The sequence below is a fragment of the Callorhinchus milii genome, unplaced genomic scaffold, assembly GCF_018977255.1.
Source record: "Callorhinchus milii isolate IMCB2004 unplaced genomic scaffold, IMCB_Cmil_1.0 Scaffold2, whole genome shotgun sequence".
In the NCBI taxonomy this organism is placed as follows: domain Eukaryota; kingdom Metazoa; phylum Chordata; class Chondrichthyes; order Chimaeriformes; family Callorhinchidae; genus Callorhinchus; species Callorhinchus milii.
In genome coordinates, this window is record NW_024704743.1 from 68,906,979 (window position 1) to 68,928,145 (window position 21,167).

The 21,167-nt window shown below is 39.7% G+C and overlaps 1 protein-coding gene across 1 annotated transcript in view; it reads right to left on the reverse strand.

Moving 5' to 3' along the window:
* The window catches only part of stk17a (serine/threonine kinase 17a), a 49,509-nt gene that overhangs the window by 8,369 nt on the left and 19,973 nt on the right, over positions 1–21,167 (reverse strand). The window contains exons 2-3 of the mRNA XM_007897619.2: positions 17,391–17,603; positions 5,887–6,031 (exon numbers count right to left, since the gene is read on the reverse strand). Coding sequence (XP_007895810.1) covers positions 5,887–6,031; positions 17,391–17,603 — 358 coding nt within the window. The remainder of the gene's footprint in view (positions 1–5,886; positions 6,032–17,390; positions 17,604–21,167) is intronic.

Here is a 21,167-nt window from a genome sequence, read left to right on the forward strand (position 1 = left end):
ATCTGTCTTCTTGTTTCAGACGGTGACCAGTGGAAGTAACTAGCATAACTCTTCAATTCCTAACTCTACTATCCATTTCACACAAAAGCCACCACAAAAATTTGATACAAATTTAGATACAATACAAAATTACATTTGTACAGCGCCTTTCGCGTCGGGAGGATGTCCCAAGACCCCACACATTTATATAGTTCTTTTCATGCCAGGAGAAAATCCCAAGGCAATTGAGAGTCCTGGTGTGGCATCTGGGCATGAGGTGGGAGCTAAGGGGGTGGGAAAGGAAAAGGTGACCAAAGGGGCGGAAAAAGGTCTTGAATTGGACTTTAAAAAAGGTGAGGGGGAGATACTTACTCAGAATGGTTGGAATTCCAAAGTGGGGGCGGATAATAATAATGCTTGCATTTGATACCGCGCCTTATCACGTCTTTGAGATATCCCAAAGCACTTCACAAGATACACCATAAAGTGTAGTGACTGTGTGTTTTGTGGGAGAAACATGGCAGTCAACTGCGCACAGCAGTGTACCACAAACGTGAAAGCACTGATGTTAGGGTGTGTAGGGCGGGGGGCATGAAGCAGGCCGGTGCCTCCTGAGTGCCGGGAGTGGCTGGGTTGGTACTGTTTGAGGAATTCGCAGAGGTAGAGTGGGGCAAGATTGGCCTTAATCAACTTACTGTTGGTTGACACAAGAACAAAAAACAAACAACTTGCACCATTGGCAACAGAGACATCCCATTACAGAGGAAATGCTCCAAAAAGCATGACCAGAGTACAAATGTTTTTCCAAAATCAACATTAGTGGGTTTTTCTCAGAACTTATAACATATGCCACTAACTTCCACCACGCCATTCCATTAAGGGCTTGAGCGAATCACTGGTTTAATATCTAAATACCAAATATTTTCTCAGTTCTCAGGCTTCACTTCAGTTGTGACCACAAGAGATAGACCGACAACAAATGCCAATAGCAACCAAGTTTAGGTTTACCTTGGAATGTATTGTTGATGTGGCTTTTACTGCTTTCATGTGAGATTAGGCTGTTGTCTGAAGTTAAATAAATTTGAAACCAGAAATTTTACAATTTGTAGGTTTCACATAACTACAATGCAAGTTTACGTTTATATAGCGCCTTTCATGGACATTCCAAGGCACTTAACAATATGGCTTGGCACCCAAGCTGGGGGTGGCAAGGGGAAAGATGACCGAAAGTGCAATCAAAGAAGAAGTTTCAGATGGATCTTAAAAGAGGTGAGGGAAGCAACGAGTCACAGGGAATCCGGGATGAAATTCTACGGAATAGCAGATAGGCTGAAAAGGCCTCAGTTAACCCTAGCCTCAAATCCCCTCTCCTAAATTAACCTTTTACTTCTCGAAGTTGTTAAGCTTTTCTCCACAAATTTCCACCTACCATTTATCATTGTTCCTTGACAACCAACACCGGTGTTCAGATAGTTTCCACTTTTGTATTTAAACTCCTGCTTTAAGCCTCCATTTGGCCTGGTTTTAATTACGCACACATGATTCACTATCAAATGTGCAAAGATGAGTACAAGAAAACACTCAGAAAATATTCTGAAGTCAGTGTAAATAAATGCATCATATTTTATGAACAAGGGAAGGATCAGTATTACATCTTAGAGTAGTCCAGTTGATTAATTCATTTGCCCAGCAACAAGCCATGTGAAATAGCAAATGGGAGGTGCATTTTCAGCTAAATTGACATGGATAAACCCAATTGCAGTAGATATCAGTTGAAAATTAGTGTCAGGATCTCTCAACATTAAGGGTAGCATTGAATCAATTAAAGATGCAATAATCTAAAACAAAGTAGAGACATTTTAAAAGGAACCAAATTAAAATAATCTGTCTACCAAAACAGGCAAATGAACCTCGAGCTGGCTTTTACACATTAAGTTTTGCTACCTATTTTTTGCTACCAAGAAAATTAAAATTGTAAATCTGGTATTTTGATTCATCTTGTGAAATAATGCAAAGCCCTTGTTTGTTCATGTGTGCATAATTAAAACCAGGCCAAATGGAAGCTTAAGCAGTAGCTTAAATACAGAAGTGGAAACTATCTGAACACCAGTGTCAGTTGTCAAGGAACAGTGATAAATGGTAGGTGGAAATTTGTGGAGAAAAGCTTAACAGCTTCCAGAAGTAAAGGGTTAATTTAGGAGAGGGGATTTGAGGCACTGGGAGAGGGAGCCAACTTGGGAAGTCCAAGAATAATTAAAAGTAGTTTCAATAAAAGAAATATGATGTACACAGCAACACATTTCAGCAGCACCAAAGTTCTCAAGTAATACAAAACAGGCAGATATTAAGATAATGGGCAGAGCTGGTAATAGTGGTGAGATAGGGCCTTTCACCATTGAGAGGGTGGCCTGGGTTAAATCACTCATCAGGGTGTGCATGATGGCACATTTGTATTGTATTTGTTCTATAAGATACTTTAGAGCCAGTTTAAATCAGTTTGCTCTGAAGTGCCTGAGGCTGTTGCTGCAAGGATCCCAGCTGTTGTACTTATTGGAGCAGAATCCAAAGCACTGGCAACAGCATCCAAACTACTCATGAGGAACAAATGTTTTGCCCATAGCTGGCACATCAGGGATAACTAGCACATTTATCCTTAGGTGCTGAGTTCTCTGGTAAATGGATGAAGACTCATCAGTAATAATAATAATAATTCTTGCATTTGATATAGCGCTTTTCACGTCTTCTCGATGTCTCAAAGCGCTTCACAGAATAGACTGTAAAGTGAATTGAACGTATATTTGTGGGTGAAACGCGGCAGCCAATTGCGCACAGCAGTGTTCCACAAACAGTCGTGGATTGAAAATGACCAATTTATTATTGTTTTGTTTTGGAGGGATTATTATTAGGTGTGTGGAGTTAGGAAACTTGCCCAAGATTTTGCCCTGCCTGGATTTGAACTTAGGTATCTTGCTTGCAAGGTGAGTGCTCTAACCACTGAGCTACAGGACTCCATGGGGTAGTATGCGGTAGACAACAAACTCAGGAGGCAACAGAACCACTTGGTTCATATTACAGCCCTGTCAGACACTACCTAGTAGTAGCTCTGCAAGGAAATGTAACAAGAAACGAAAGAAAGTAATAGTCATAGTTTGATCTTGTCTCAGCTCCGAGACACTACCCTACGAGAGGGCTGCTGTATAAATTCAGGTCGGTGTTGTTGATCTGCAATTTAAAACTGAAGTTTAAAATGTTAAAAAAAACTTTTTTTTCTTGCTCAGTTACTACTGTTCGACAGGAAGATGGTGACAATGCTCTCACGCATTTCATGCTGAGATGTGTTGCCCACCGGGAAGCTCCCAGGGAGTTCCTTGTACCTATCATCGATCTAGTGAGTCAAGGCTCAAACTCGCACTTGTCGGATGTTGAACGACCAATTCGTGACTATTCTCCTGGGTGGGGGGAGGTAAGCAGGTTCTCCTTGGAGCTGAACTGGCTCCCAGGTGACATGCCTGGCAATGGAAAGTCGGCATCAATTCAGCCCTCTGTGGCGGTCTCACTCGTCCGGTTCCTGGGCCAGTCGGGTCCAGCAAGCAGCAGAAAAGCTTGCCAGACAGCGATAATAATGCCAAGCTATGAGGTTTTAGCTGGTTTTAGCTCCAGGAGTACCCCAAGCCTCGTCTCTTGCCAATCTGTGCCTAATACTTACCAGATGGAATTAGGTAAACAGGATGCATCTCTCAAGGGAGAGAGTGTGCATTCCATTCCAACAATCTATCTCTGGGATTTCCATGTGTAGGTGGGATGCATGGAAATCTCAGCTTGGTTTGGATACTCTCAAGCACAGTAATAGGTTTCCACATTTGTCAGACACCCGGCTGACCCTCCCCCCACCCAACCCCCACCCCAAACAAAAATATTTGTAAGAAGTTGCTGGAGTGGTGGAGTGACATTAATACTTTTGGGATACAAGAAGGTGAGGTCATTGAGCTCAGGAGGGGAATGTGACTGTGCCGCAGGAGAGAAACGAGTACAGGCCACAAGGCAATACTGGAATGAAAGAGTTAGTCAAACATCACACAGAATTTTTTTTTAATCAATTTAACATTATTTTAGAAATCTAAAATACACTGTACAATGTGAAAGTCCAATGTGGAATCTGTATGGAATTGAAAATGTGCTTGAGGTATCAGAACAGGAAAGCGATCTGGGACTTTTGGTGGTCAGGTTGGAACAGTGTGCAACCAGATTTAATAAAACACACAAAATATTGGATAGCTAAATCCTTCCATTTGATGTAGCACATTATTGATACAGTGCAAAATGCATTACAGTAATTACCGTTAAGGGTAATTAATAATAATAATCCTTACAAGTGAATTGACCGTATAACTGTGGGCAAAACGCGGCAGCCAAACAAACACAGCAGTGTCCCACGAACAGCCGTGGATCGAAAATGACCAATTTATTATTGTTTTGTTTTGGAGGGATTATTATTAGGAGTGTGGAGTAAGGAAACTTGCCCAATGTTTCGTCCTGTCTGGAACTGAACCCAGGTGTCTCGCTTGCAAAGCGAGCGCTCTAACCACTGAGCTACAGGACTCCACAAAAGTACGGTCGAAGAGGAAGTTCTTGAGGTGGTCTTGAAGGTGGCAAGGGAGGAAGCGAGACGGAGGGACTGCGGGATGGAGTTCCAGAGAGTGGCGGAAGGTAGTGGGACGAGCAAGGCAGGGGACGTGAAGCAGGCCAGAGCCCGCTGAGTGGAGGGAGGGAACAGGGTGGTGGGGGTTAGGATGTCAGAGAGATAGGGGGGAGCAAGATCGTGGAGGGCTTTGAAGGTGAGGACTAGGATCTTGAACTGTATCCTCTGTGTGATGGAAAGCCAGTGGAGTTGGGGGATGATAGGGTCACGGAGCCTAGTGCGTGAGAAGACACGGGCTGCAGAGTTCTGGATCTTTCTGGATAATTGTAATCAATTACAAGATTGTGCACTTGTGGGCAAACACAACAGCCTAATTGCTTATAGCAATGTCCTGTATCTTTAACAAAGTGCCAAGGACATGTTGGCAAGTGGGCGTTCTTTATGGGTGAACCTGGATAACACATGTCTGGCAAACAATGCAGGCAAACCCGTTTCGTCCTCACCCAAATAACATATACAAACACTTTCTAGCCAAGGTCAGTGGATAATATAATTTGATTTTGATTATAGCTGCCTATCACATCGTCAAGATGTCTCAAAGAACTTCAAAGGATAGAATATAAAGTGATACTGTGTATTTTGTGGGCCAACACGGCAGCCAATTTACACAAGTAATGTCCCATGGAGTTGATGACTAATTTTATTTGGGGGGACTGTTAGCCAGGATACTGGGAGAAGCTTACTTTTCTTTTCCAATAATGCCATGGGATCTTTAATGTCCACCTGAAAGGAGATAAGACTTGGTTTAAGGTCTTATCCAAAGGATATAAAAGATACAAGTAAGAACTTGCATATTTATAGCACCTTGGTAACATTCTCACCTCTGGTCAGAAGGTTATGGGTTCAAGCCCCACATTGAGATTTTAACTCACGTAGTCTAGTCTAACACACCAGTGCAGTTTGTTGCAGTGCTGAAGACACCGTCTTTCAGATGAGATGGATGTCTCCTTGTTTAGATGGATGTTAAAGATCCCATGGCACTAATCAAAAAGAAAAGGCAGTTTCTCTCTGTGTCATGGCCAACAATCCCTCAAATAAACTTGGTCACTCACTCCATGGCTGTTTGTGAGACATCGCTGTGTCACTGGGACATCCTCCTAACGTGAAAGGCGCTATACCAAATGTAAGGATTGTTATTAGTCTCCACACGGCAATTCTTAGGACTAAAGGCGTGTTAGACAAAATAGACAAGAACATTTGCTACTTACTTTTAGGTCAAGGTGGACAATGTTATTTCTGTGTAAGAAACAAACTCCCTCTAAAATCTGCTTCATGAGACGTTTGACCTCTTTTTCTTTAAAGGCTTCTTCTCGGTCAGCGACACACTGGTTGAAAATTTCGCCACCAGCAGCACTGTACAGGAAAAACAGAAGGAAATGCAATGTAAGTGTATGCAACACCATTCCAAATCTTTTAATTTGCCCTATCCTGTGTGAGGGGCACTGTATAAATACAAGTTGTAAAAAATAATAGAAGTAAATCCAGGAATTGCATGCAATCTCTTAATTCTGAATCTCAAAAAAAAAACATCACAGGAAAAAGCCCCAACATGTCCTCATTAAATTTTTTACACATGAAACATTTGTTCTGGGTTATTATACTCTGTATATTAATAAAAATGTGCGGTTAGCAGTTCTCCCGACTCAGCCCTTTATCACTGCGGGAATGAAACATCCCTCCTTAGGTTCAGCCCACTTCGACAAGACAAATCACACTAAACACAAACAGACAGCTATACATTAATAACCCTTGCCTTTGACTGTAGTATGATTAGGTGTCAGCCTGCCCTCAATTGAAAGCATTTTCATCTCTGAAGGTTATGGGCTTCAGGCGGGACTTGAAAAAGGGGAGGGGGCAAGGCGGAGGGATTGAGGGAGAGTGTTCCAGAGTTTCGGAGTGTAGTGGCTGAAAAAGCAACTTCTGATGGTGTGGCGGAGTGTGCAAGGGACGAGCATTACTAACAATAATACTATTATTAATAATGAGAATAATTATGTGCGAAACAATTATAATTACAATGAAAGACGCTATACAAATGTAATTTGTTGTGAAAACTTCTCAAAGAGCTTTACAAATAATTGCTGTTTAGTGTAGTGATTGTGCAATTGTTGGCAAACACCAAAAGTGTACTGTACTTCACACAATAGCAGGTCCAAAGGGCACCTGATTTCCAAACAAACCTGGCTCCAGTGAGATGCTCAATAACAAGATTGCCCTGTAATAACAGCATCATTTAAAACAGCTCAAACAAATACATCTGCCTTCAGATCAAATCTCCCTAGAATATTATTTATAAATCCAGTTAAAAAAAATCCCTTTATAACATTAAACCTGCTCAAGACATGTGGCTTTTCAAATTATTAATTTTTTTAAAAAAATTAAAGATTCCAAACTTCAAAACTTGTGCTTTATAAGAGCTTTGTCTTTGATTTCAAATAAGATTTCAAAACTGAGCCCCGAGGAAAGAAAGGCAACCAGCACGTTTCAATACCGTCACCGGCTTTCAATCTGAAAACGTAGTTATCAACGTTTGAGGCACTCGGTCCTTTGTTAGTCTTGATCTGAAAGGCAGAATCCTGCTTTCCAAAAGGGATTCACACAATGATTAGTCACGGCATGGCTACGTAACTGCTGGAGACCACAGAATGGTCAGGCGACATTCAAAACCATTGTGACAATGCCAACTACTTTTAGTTTCACAAAAGCAGCCATGAATATACTGAATGTACTGTACAGCCACTGGAGATCCCTCTGCTTGTTTAGATATAGACATAGACCATTAATATGGCAAGACTTTCACCATAGCCCTATTTTCAAAGATTAAACAAATAAAGATTACCAATACATTTGGCCAGTACAGATTATTGGACCCAGGATTCTGTGAAAGCTTCTTATTAATCTATGAACCTGTCTGAAAACTGAAGAAAAACAATCAGTTATAATTGTCAGTTATCTATTCATCTTAATAATAATAGTTGCATTTGATAAAGTCTTTTGTTGTGTCTCGGAATGCTTGGTGACGCATAGGCAGACTTCTAACTCTGTGCACTTGACAGATATTAATGGTTCTATGACTAAAACTATTGGCTTCTTCAGTAATCTCCTGAAGGGAGCCAGGATAGGAATACTGTTTCTTTTTACATATAAATTTTCTTAAAAATGCTTTGGTGAAAGATTTTAATTTCTGCAGTTTAATTTGCAAGTCAGAGAAATTTCATCTGGATTTTCCCGTGGGTTTGCGGTTAACTACTCAGACCTAATTTCATGCTGACCAAAGCAGCAAAAATGTAAACCAGCCAATTTCCATATGAGTCTCATAAAATCTGCCAAAAAAAACCCTGAAGAATTTCACAACATGGACTATTTAAATGCAACATTTATGAAATTCACATGAAGCAGATAAAAGCAAAATCCAATTTATGTCAATGAGTCAAACTTGCAGGTTTAGTTCATTTTATATTTTCATTGTTATTCAACATTAGTCTGTTATCAAAGCAGGACACATTTTTCACATATGCACTGAGAATTCACAAAGCCAAAGTCTCTTTAATCATTGAATGCAGAAGTTAACTAGGCAAAGCAAAACCTGGATCATATTCATAATTTGTCATTGAACAGCAATGTTGACGTGTCCTGGCACAATGAGAGGCAGTGGAGGAACAGATGAGCTTTCCGTTCCCACTTGCAGTCTCACCACATCTCCAGTTGTTCCCTCCTTCCAACACCGAAAACAGCAGGACTGGTGTGGTGGAAGGAGCACCACTCGACAAAGAATTTTAATAATTTATTAACCCAGCAACATCGCTCAGAGCTGCCACTGTCTTGCACCACAGGCCACCGAGACCCTCATACACACATTCATAACATCCAGGCTTGACTATGCAAACTCCTTGCTTGTCGGGCTCCCCAACTCTCCCTCCATAGGCTGCAGATCATCCAGAACTTTGCAGCCCGTATCCCCTCCCGTACCAGGCTCCGTGCCCCTATCACCCCCATCCTCGCATGACTCCACTGTCTTCCCAGCACACAGAGGATACAGTTCAAGATCCTGGTCCTCATCTTCAAAGCCCTCCATGGCCTTGCTCCCCCTACCTCTGAGACCTCTTAACCCCTACCAACCCGCCCACTCCCTCCGTTCAGCAGGCACTGGTTGTCTGATTGTCCAGCACCTTGGAACGTCCTCCCGATGTGAAGAGAGCTATACAAATGTAATTTTGGTGGTGGTGTTTTGAAGAACATACTCTTCTCCCTAATCTCTTGATATGTAAATCTACCACCAATTATTCTTAAAGTGTAAAACGAAACATTCTCCTCGTGCAAGTGTCATGGGCCTAATAATGACCAAGTGATGATTTTACTTCTCTTTGTTGTGGAGAGTCACTAAGTAAAGCCTGGGCATTGGTTCGGGTATGGTTGAGGTCAGGAACTGAGAACACATGACAATTGAACCAGTATTGGAGCATTGGAGCCCCAACACATCATTCTTCTTGCAGTATTGCTTTTTAAAAGTTTAGCATTCAAAACGTCCTGTGCTCCTCAAAGGGAATAATAACAAAACTGCACATCACAAAAGAGAAATGCCAATTATGATCTGAGAGACAAACATTTACACAGAAAATATGATGTTTAGTTTGTAATGAGAGCATTTGTGTGTTGGGGGGGTGCAAACTATTATTTCCTTCAGTAAAGCTTCTAACTTTAGGATAACAAAATTGTCTTACTATAAATCTATGAATAATTTTATTTTGTTTCGATATGAATGAGTGCTGCTTTTTACTGTATGCTTAGTAGATGTTGATTTGAATTAGCATGTATAAGTTTCATGCGAGCTGCTCAGTCAAATGGAATAAAGGTCATGACCATGTGCTTATCTTTGTGGTGCAGAAACAGTTACAGTGAATATAGTAGGCACGACTTTAAAGGGATGTGACCATTTCAATACCGGGTTTGAATAGGCTCACTGAGCTGTACAATTACTATATCCATGAATTTTGTTCGGTTTTTGACGGAAAGATGGTTCCCAAAGTTAATTTACAAATATATAGTGCCTTTCACATCTGGAGGATGTCTCAAATTGCTTGACACAGGAATCCGACTCCAATCTTGTGGAGATAGGGGGTGGCGGGAAAGGGAGATAGCCAAAAACATGGCCAGAAAGATAGGTCTTACAGCGGTTTTGAAGACAGGGAGGGAGAGGGACTCCAAGACAGAGTTCCAGAAAGTAAGGGCAGAATGATTGAGAGTTCCCCCACCGATGGTGGAGTGGATAGCATGGGGGAACATGAAGTAATCTGGTATTTGCTAAACAAAATGAAAAGCTCATGCAATCCTGACAAGAGTAAAGTCAAACTAATGCTCATTCCATTTACACTGCAGAGTCAACATCGATTCAATAGTGTGCACTCACAGCTTTAGGATCATTGATTTGATTCAGAGCACCCCAACTATGAAGTAGAATCAATGCCCATCAGCTGGTGTAGAAATTGGGCTTGGGTTTAAAAGTTCTGGTCCAGTCCAATGGATTGTCACCAACCTTGTTAAATGTATTAAAAACAAGTTGCACTAACCATCACCCTGCATTGCTAACTGGAATTCTATGTATGGGCATGTGTGTAGATCTCTCCTCTCTCTGACAGCAACAGGTCTGTATAAATCAGGTTTCCCTACTCTGAACTCCTCTGCTGCTGAAAGCCATGTCAAAGTTCAACAGCCATATATAAAAGGGACACATGTACATCTCATGTCAAACAGGAGTTCAGAACCTTAGCTCAAGCTTTGAGAGATTCAAATTCTCTGAATGCTATTGATAATACTTGGTGACTGAGGAATCAATGAATTGCACGGCATAGAAGATTTAACCGGGCAATTGATTATGCTCCTTTGCTTTGAAAAAAATGCACGATTATTTTGAACATTTGAAGTCAAGTCAGTGCAAAAAAATGTTTGAAGCTACTCTTGACCATTGTAAGAAAATTCCATATTCTGATTGCATATTTATTCTGTTTGAAAAGCCAAAATCCCAGCTCACTGTCGTTCATATAAAGATGGCAGAACTGCGGGAATCTACTGTCCATTGCTGTGAAACTGGAATCGCACGGAAAAACAACCCCACTAATTCTAATTCAATTAAAGCTACTCATGGGAGTGCATTTCAAGGGCAGCAACATATTTCAGGATTGATATTAAAGTAATAAACGTGAAAGAGAAGTTCAAGTAGTTTATTTTGTTAACAGAAAGTCTGCATTCTATATTCTGGTGATATAATCTTTTCTTTCCCTTCATTGAAAACCTTAGCAAAGGCCATAACCCATATTGCAGAACAGTATCGAGGCTAAAAAGAACAGAGAATCAAGACATGCTAAACAGTGATTAGTTTCTCAAGGTTGTTTTTTAAATGCTTGTCAATCATATGGTGATGGCAGACTCGGGGATGTAAGCAGTTCTACAGTCTTGAGAAAGAGTGAGAAAGATTAACAACAACAAGATTACATTTGTATAGCACCTTTCACGTCGGGAGGATAGTGCTATGAATTTCGCTCTCAATACCAAGTGAGAACTGACCATTAAGCTATGTTAAAGTGTGTTATATCTGTACCTTTTGACTTGCAAACGAGAAAGATGTCACTGGAAACATGCATATCCAAAAATAGCAGTCTCTGATCCTGCCACTCAATGGTTGGGATTGTTTAACCTGTGCTACAAGATTTGAAGAACAATATACATTCTGACAGAAAAATATAAAAAGTAAGATAAGGAAGCAGGAAATGGGATTAGAATATTTAGCCAACACCAAATTAGGCTCAACGGACTGGATTAAAAAATTTAAATTACCATTTTATAAAGTGAAACTACATTGCAGTTTTCCCCATCACTAAATATACACACCAGCCAGAATCACACTGATCCCATTTGCTACTCAAATCCCATCATAGTAGAGCAACTCAAGGGTAAAATACTTTACAGTCTCTCATCACATTCCCATAGAATCAAGGCATACGTCATTTCAATCTTAAACTGTGAATGTATAAATAAAATATACCCAGGAATGTAAAGGTTTACTAAATAAACAACCGGACTGGGACTGGACTGTTCACTTTATGTTTGGAGAGTGTGAGTTATGCACACACACCCTCTACTTTGAGTGTCCTTTGTGCAAGGCATCACAGCCCATGAACAATGTATGTTAGGTACTTTCCACGAACAGACTGTCAAGAGAGCAGAGGAAACAATAACAGGGTTACAAATAAAAAATGCAAAGGAAAATATTTCCTCTGAACTTTAGCTTCAGCTTTCAATATTCATCTGAAGCCAGAGAGGAGATTACAACATCAATCTCACAAATACTCATATTGAAAACATCAGACACTTCAACCACATGACAGACACAGCGGCAGATAATTTGAGGGGATATGATATTCTCTGTCCAGAAACTGAACTTTTAAGAATCTGCCAACGTGAACTGTTTAACTGCTCCCATACTGCCCCTCAATTGCTGCTTCAACAGGAAAAATAATCAAGAAATACCCCATGCAAAGCTACTTTAACAATGTGTTACTGTTAAATTCATAAATCACTAAATCATCTTCCACAAACACACATCCAATCTAATTAGAATTCAGTGCAGTGCTGGGGGCATGTTGCACTGTCCTTCAGACGAGATGTTAAACTGAGTCCCTGACTGCCGGTTCAGATGGGCATTAAAGATCCTGTGGCATTTACTCGAAAAGAGAAGGGATTTTCTCACAATGTTCGGCCTAACAATCCTCCAAATAAAAATAGGTCATTCATTTCATGGCTGTTTGTAGGACATTACTGTGTGCAATTGAGCTGCTTGTTCGTGTAAAAATACACTTTACAGTAAATCCTGTGAAGCACTTTCGGATGTCCTCTTGACATGAAAGGCACTATACCAAATACAACGGTTATTATTATTATATTAACCCTGACTTTGGTTGATTCTATAGAAATGTGACTTTTCTCATCCAAAAGCACATTTAGTTTGATAAACGAGCGTTGGAAGGAAACTTTTTTTTTTTGAAGTGCAGTTCTGATTTTTAGAATATCAGAGTTAAATTTAATATTCTCTCAATTGTGTCCACTTGCCCCTCACAAGGTAGACCAGGTGCTCAGCAGCTTAAGTGAAATATTGGAACTTAACTTTTTAAAAAAATTCAATTCTTAAATGGCATTTTACTACACAATGATGAACAACAACAACAACATTACATTTGTAAAGCTCCTTTCACGTTGGGTGGACGTCCCAAGTCGCTGGACAGTGTACAACATTTCAGACAGCATTTCAGCCAATTTTACACCTTTAACCAAGACTTCGTTAACAGGAGGTTCAAAAAGTAATAATCCTTGCATTTGATTTAGTGCCTTACATGTCAGATGGACATCTCAAAGTGCTTCACAGGATTGACTGTAAAAGGTGCAATGACTATATTGCGGGTGAATGCAGCAGCAAATTTGTGCACAACAATGTCTTGCAAACAACTATGTTGTTTTATCTGGGGTATTGCTGGCCAGGACAGTGGGAGAAACTCTATGGTGCTATGGGATTTTTAACCTAACCTTAACAGGTAGATGGGACCTCAATTTAACATCTCATTGCATTTCTGACAATGCAGCACATCCCAGCAGTGCATTGCATGTTAGCTTGGAACTGTGTGAGTTATAACACTGGGCTTGAACCTACAACTTTCTATCTTAGAGGCCAGTGAGCTACCAACTGAGACCGGCTGAATCCACTACACAGGTTTAAAGGCAAAATGAAAACTAAACTGGATTGTATGTCCTAATTTTGACTGACACTGCTCAAAGAGAGAAGGGGGTTTCTCCCAGTGTTATGGAGAGTTGCCGGTATATTCATTATGTGAGTTTTGACATTGTCATTAACAGATTATTCCAATGTGAGGATTGCTACAATCAAACCCGACATCTACACATTTCTTTCAGAAATAGTAGCAAATTGTGGCAATTAATGCTTTAAACAGTCACTACATTTTACAGTATATCCTGTGAAAGACTCCAAGACCGATGGGCGATGTGATAAGGTGCTATATCAAATGCAACGATTATTATTATTAGTAGTAATTCTGCTTCCTCCCCTGCTCCAAAAGTCTGAGATGCTCCAATTTCAGTGACCCCACCATTACTTGGTTGCACTTGACAGCGAGTACATACAGCAATCAAACCTGTTATTGCTTAAGCACCACACCATCTGTTGCACTTATCCATTGAGCAAGCCGATAGTGCTTCTGTTAAAATATATTACTAACCTATTATTCAGAATTGTATAGTTAAAACCTTGGAATCAGGTTATATAAAAATTATAGATGAAGAACTTACATGTTTAAAGACGACACGCACACAAATTAGTATGCCACAAAATGTAGATACACACATGAAACATTAATGACAGAAATGTACAGAAGTTTAGGAGTTGAGATCTGTGCTGGATAAGTCGCGATCTCAAACTTTACATAATCTTTTCACAACGAAATACAGTCAGAGAGATAAAGCCAGAGATGTACACAATGCAAGCAATTTCAGAAATAAAAAAGGCTCCATTCTCTAAAACCTCTGCCATGAATCGCACTGAAATATATTGAAAACTTTCCCCTTTCCATTGGTTATGTTGCTGTTTATTATGCATCTGAAGAGAATCATGTGATGGATCATTGACATACATATATTGCTCAACTACTGGTGAAGACTGTTTGGCAGACGTAAATGCAAGCAGCCGTCAAAGTGATGGGGGAAATTCTGCATTTGATCACAGAATATAAAAATGAATCATTCAGTTTGGCTGAAATCAAATTTGAACAAGGATGAGTGAGTGTTTGTTGGCCAGGGCTGGAAGGGTGGACAGTCAACAATTGTCAGATGATAACCTACGTCATTATGTCAGTGGAGAATTCTAACAATAAAAAAACCTTTCACTTGATGTACACCTTTCCCGTCAGGAGGATATCTCACATTACTTCACAGGACACTTACTGTTAAGTGTAGTGACTGTATTTTCTGGCAAAATACAATAGATTTATAGACATTATATAAAAATAAAAGTAGTCTGATTTCATTAAATCTTCAGCATATCTAAATACAGTGATACAAGTGACTGAATGGTAGGGTTACTCATCTGTAGATAACACCAAGGAATTACAGATGAAAGGTGACTGAAAAGCTCAATCTGTTGTCTCGGTTTATTTATTCTGTCTGAGGATATGGGCGTTGCGGGCAATTTGCTGATAATGTATTGCCCATTTCTAGTTACCCTGAGAACTTGATGGGCCCTCTCTAAACTCCTGCAGTCCTTGTGGTGATGGTGTAGTCAGTGTTGTTTGGCAGGGAGTTCCAGAATTTTGGCCCAGCAACGATACAGGAGCTGTGATTATACATCCAAGTCAGAATGGCATGTGACTTGGAGCCAATGTTCATTTGATGCTACTTCTTTTTTTCTTCTGATCTAAGTGTCTACTGCTCTGTGAAGCCAATCTCTATTATCACAAAGCAAACATATGAGGAATGAGGATGTCACTGAAAGCATCTTCAGGAAAAAACACCAGCAAATGATTGCTTACAGATCCCCATCACAATTGCAGATGCAATTTGTTTTTGCAATTTCACCAGTCTCCATTTGACATAATTAGCTGCCTATTATTCATTTTGCTACAAACTTTACATTGCAATGTTGGAGCAGAGTCCTCCTCAAACAACAAACATGACCTAAATGGGAGTACGAGCAAATATGTGCAAAGAGACAAATAGCCCAGTATGCCAAAAGCCTGAAAACCAAGCCAAACTTTTTTTTTACTGCCCACACTGAAATGATTCTTTACTCAGTATGGCTTGATCCAGAAACAATGCTAATGCAAGGCTGATTCAAAACAGAATTTTTTATATATTTTGGTGCAAACTCAATCAATGTAGCTTCTTTTTAATTCTGCAAAAGTGGCACACATTGTGGAAAAACAAAATCTAACTTCTCCTTATGAAAGGGATTTTCACTCAACTGGAAAGTTTTTGCTATGAATAGCATCCTGCCCTAACTAAACACTAGCTCCTGGTAACTGAAGGGTCTCCTTCAGTAAAGCTGCTTTAGGCCATGGACAAGGGTCGTCCCGTGCAGCTGAAAGCATGGTGACATTAATGAATTCACAGCAGGAAACCAGTGAGCAATGAGGCCAGGTTTACATGCCAGATGTAATGGTATTTTTGATCTGCACACAGTCATTAAACTACATGACTGTGCCCTCGAATGGCTCTATAAAAATCCATCACAAGTCAAGTAGACGAAATGTCAAACCAGAAGATTTTTTTTCCATACTCTCAAATGTTAGATTTTTTTAAAATATAAAAAAGAAGTTTGTGTTGAGTTCTGCATACACAGCCATTGCATTGTTCCCATCAACAGCTATAGACTATCAAACTGCCTTTTCCATTAACCAGCATAAACTAGGTTAACAAAATCTACACCCCCACACTTTAGTACCCTTATAAGGATTGTCAATTAAATTACACACTTTAGTGTGAATGTTGTATGTTCTTCACCAACACTTTTACAGGACCAACTCCGAAAGGGCATGAAATGAAAGTAAAGTAAATAAAGTGGTAACATGCAGCCTTCATTCAAAATCAATGATGATAGTAACCTGCCTCTTCCCTACGTTCTCAAAAAAATAATCAGCTGTGTACCAAGTGCTAGAATCGCTTTGGGACACTAAAGAAATGAGGAAACACTGCCCACAGTACTCACACAATGAACACATTCACAGTGTGTTGCCCCATCTCCCTGGGAGAGGAGCGCTAACAGTAAAACATACAAGTGAGCACAAACAAAAACGGAGCAGAAGAATCTCATGCAAACATGTTATGACTATGAAACATTTTCAGATAAATGGGTCATGTTTGTACTGGGGAGCACTGCAGGAGAATGGTCAGGAATTGATGTTTGTGCAATGAAATGTTATTCAGTGAAGTAGGCCCATCAGCAGCAGGCACAATGTTGTGTTTTTTTAAAACTACTCTCCCTTCACTTGGGATCTGGTTTTGCCACGTTTTATACATTTTGTGTCTGTTTATACATCTTATATCTGTTTTTCAACACTGTAAAGGTTTTGAGACTTTTTTTCTATGTGAAAGGCGCTGTTATGAGTTCAGGTTTTTAACCATACTAATGAAACAAACATTTCCTATTTGCAGCTAAACTCTTTTCCTTAACCACCTGTTAATATTTAATCTCCTCCAAAGCCTTTCATCTTGTGAGGCTGTCTCAAAGCTCTATAGAGCTCTGCATCAAATGATGATTGCTATTGCAGTTATGACAGTTTTGGTAAAACAAACAGCATCCTGTGATAATATGAAAGTGCTGACCAGTGATTCAGGCAACTGGAGATCAAACCCCTTTATAGACTGATTGGGATTTTATGGATCCCAACTAGCGTGTTTGGGATTCTACTGTATTTTCTTAATTGGTCGAGTTACATCACATTTTCACTGTGCTGAAGATAACAAAGATAACATTAAGTGTCAGCCTGCACTCTCGCCTCTGCAGTGCAATCCTGTGAAGTGCTTTGAGACATTGATGACCTAATAGAAGGCAATACATAAAATGCAAGGATTGTTATATTAAGAGGTGTGGCCTTGGATGTAAAACGCTCAGTTAGAAAATGCAAGAAATCAGAGAAGGAAAACGATAATAACTTACTATTCCAAAACTAGGATCATTTCTGATGGCGTCTCATACACCTCATACAGGTTGATGACCCAAGGATTGGATTTAGCCATTTCCAGCACTGCAATCTCGTGAATAATTTCCATTCTGGAGTCTTGACCTTTTCTTCTTTTCCTCATAAATTTGGCAGCATACTCTTTTCCTGTAGCCTTTTCCGTGCATTTTTTAACGACTGCAAATTTACCCCTGAATAAAACAAAACATATACGTTTTTAATTATTTTACCAGACAAACTAATGTTTTGGAACTTTACTGTACCCACAGATATTTCAAACAGTCAATGGTACCTCAAGTGGTTTCATTCACCTGAAGAACTTAAAGCAGGCACTAAGTGTCTGTCAAACAATAGTTAGTCAGCGATGTTCAGTGGGCAAATCTTGTTCCTGAAATGCCAGGTTCAAATTCAACAATTCAAAGAAAATATGAGGTGATAATTATTAAAGATCATAGTTAAAGTCCGTTTGGTTTACCATTTTGTTCCTAGTAGATGTACATACAGTAAATTCCAGATAACTTGTTGCTCCAAGAGAAAATGGCTCAATGACTTGTTATCTGTGGCGAATTAGGCATAGGTCTTCCTGGGCCACAAGGGGACACTGCGACTGGTGCAGGCACTCGCAGAGGCCTCTGGTCGATTGGAGGGCCATGCCTTGGCTTAACACCCATCCTCCCGCCCTATCCTCTGACCTATTAAGAGTGTGGGAGGCCACAGTGCGGCCTTCCAATAGACTGGAGACGTCTGCGATGCATATGAGCTTGCGCGCTCAACCACCACCGAGCCTCTGCACCATTCACAGGAAAGGGCGGGAGACTTCTGAGATGCAAAATGCCATCTTATAGGTTGAGTTATCCAATCCATCTGACATTGTATGTACTTACAAGAATTTTTAGAATGTGGTGAGTTATGTGTTAAGCAGAGTGACAAGGGAAGCTATGTCCCCTATTAATATTTTGCAGCCGGGATATTGACAGCATGGCGAATGATGCGGAATTTACTGCAATTGCAAATTAAAGTATCCAATGCTTAATTTTATTTAGCAATTGCAGACCCAAGTCTAAGCACAAAAAACAGAAACAGCATCACCTATAGCACATTGGTGCTGGTATTTGCATTAAAACTGCAATAACGAAGCAACAGCCAGGTTCAGTAATGTCAACTGCAGCTACCAAATGAAAGAGATACAAATATTTGTTTTGTTCAATAAATTTATCCTGTGCCTTAAAATACACCCTGATTTAGCCACATACAAACTTAAGGTATACATTTAGAATTATAACAAATTGCATTTAAAGTATTTGTGCCAGTAATTTAGTTTGAGTTTAAACATAACTTTGTGCTAAAGTGTACTATATACAGCTTTTAAGTCTGTTCTAGAACTAAAATGACCAAGTATGTAACTCCTATTATCAAGTGCCCATAATTGTTCCAGCCTATATTATATTAGTGGGTGGTGTCTATGAGGAAATAGGCCTGTTGAGAGAAGAGGGAGGGACATATATGAGATTAAAAATGTTTTAAATATAATGGCTGTTCAATTTAAAGATTAATGCGGCCATTCAGTTGCCTTTCAACACTTAAAAGAACCATTACCGAAATGGAAGAAAAACAGTTTAGTTGCAGCTGAATAGTTAGGATCTGTCTGTCTAAAGTCTGACCAGCAAGAAGTTTTGTAAACATTGCACACCAACAGAGATATGACAAACCTCAATATGCGCTTGACTTTTTATTGAAAATTCTTGTTTTAAACCGAGACTTCCGATTACATCATTGCAAGTGTTTGCCTGAAGCAGTTACTGATTCAGAGTTTATAGAAGTGAATTATCAATTTTCATGATCATGAACACTATAGGGAATTTTAGCTTTAGCTGTCAAAATTCACTTCTGTCATGGCATTGTGCTCCATTACACAATGCAGATGCAAGAACATGATTCAATTTGGGAGTTTAAAACCAGAACTGGAGAACAATTGCATAAAATTCATAAGTTTCTACTACAGCTAAAGATTATATGGATTTTTTTTCCTGAAGAGTAGTGCATGCACAAAACAGAAATCAAGTCAGAAGGAGTCAATGCTGTATTAACGTTAATAATTGGATGAACATCTAATTAGGAATTGAATTGAGGGTTACAGGGTACAGACAGAAGTGGCCAAATGCTGTATGGAACATGACAGGCATGCCACAAACGACAACTAGACAAGGATGAAAGGTTAATTGGTAATTTGCTCAATTTATTTTCAGTAATAATAAAGGCCAGACTTTATAAAATATTTCCTCAGATTTTGACACAAGCTTGATACAGTTCACAGTGGGGTCAATTTAGCACTGCATTCAATATTTACAAAAGGGATGGGAAAGAGGAAAAACAAGGATTGGATTACATAACGAGCTACAAACTGGTGTTTGAATCTAGCGCATACTGACAACTGAAAATAGTCGCTCAGGTCAATTACATGGGTTCCCTTCACCAGGTCCCTGATTGTGTCCATTTTCTACAATATTGCCCATCTCAGTCACTCGATCACCTAAGTACAGCCAAAACTTCATCCTGACCTTGGTCACCTCCAGGGTTTACTTCTCTAATGGATGCACTCTAGCCTCCGGAAGCTCTACCCTTCACAAGCTCTGGACCATCCAGAATTTGGTTGCCCACATTTTCTTTTGCACAAGGCTTCACAAACCCATCACTTCCATCTCCCCAGACTCCACTGGCTCCCTTTCCCCTGTTAGCAAAGAAGAAGGGCGTAAGATGAAGGGTTTCAGAAGAAAATTGCAAAGGGTGGGACAAAATGGCTCTTGATATGCAGACATACTCTTCCCTCTACACCCTTCTCTCGCCTCCATTAACTTGCCCCACCATCAGCAGAGCTTCGCCCACAAATATAGAGTCAATTCACTTTACAGTTTATTCTGCTCTATCAAATGCTAAAAATATTATTTATTTTATCATACACAAGACAAATATCAAACTAAAATCCACATTAAAACTATAGCTATATCAAATGCAAGAATTATTATTATTATATCAAGTTGGATTTTGAGGCGGCATCGATTCAATATGAAGTCCTGTCCCTTCAATGAACTCCAGGAGGTGGTTTCAGAATTGAATCAATGCCATTAGCATGAAGTATGAATCCAGCTTTGCTGCAGCCAAAGTTCTAAATTTAAAAAGTTCAAAGGATCCATAGTCTTTCATTCTTTAAAGATATTATTGAATAGCTACCGCACCCCTGACTAACAGATTACCAAAAAAACTAATGAGTGCGGATCTCTACACGGGCCTTGGTGAAGTCATTTCAGAACAAATAAGTATGTCTCAAGTTTCCACTGTTAAATTCTACACTGATAGAAAAGAGGGCAATTAGGCCCTAACACAAATATCCACCAAAGTTGGAACCCTCACTTGGAGAAATACCGAGCATATCTATCTGTGAGAAATGGAAAGACTCACAGTTGTGCTGTAAGGAGTGGTCAAGCACATTGTTGGGTGACTTCCAGCGAGCTATAGTGGGTAACTGATGAAGACTTAATTTACCTCTATATAGGTTCTGTGCAGCCTGAGAATGCTTGAAGCACACCATGGGTGCTAAAACTAGAAAGTCTTTATTCCCTAGGACAGACAACCCTCAATTTGTTAACACAAAACTCACATAAGGTTGTTAGAATATGGAATGCCTCCCTATAAATGCCTCTTGAAAGGGAAGTATCAAAGGGTATTGGATAAATACTCAAAATATTTAGTATAGGGAA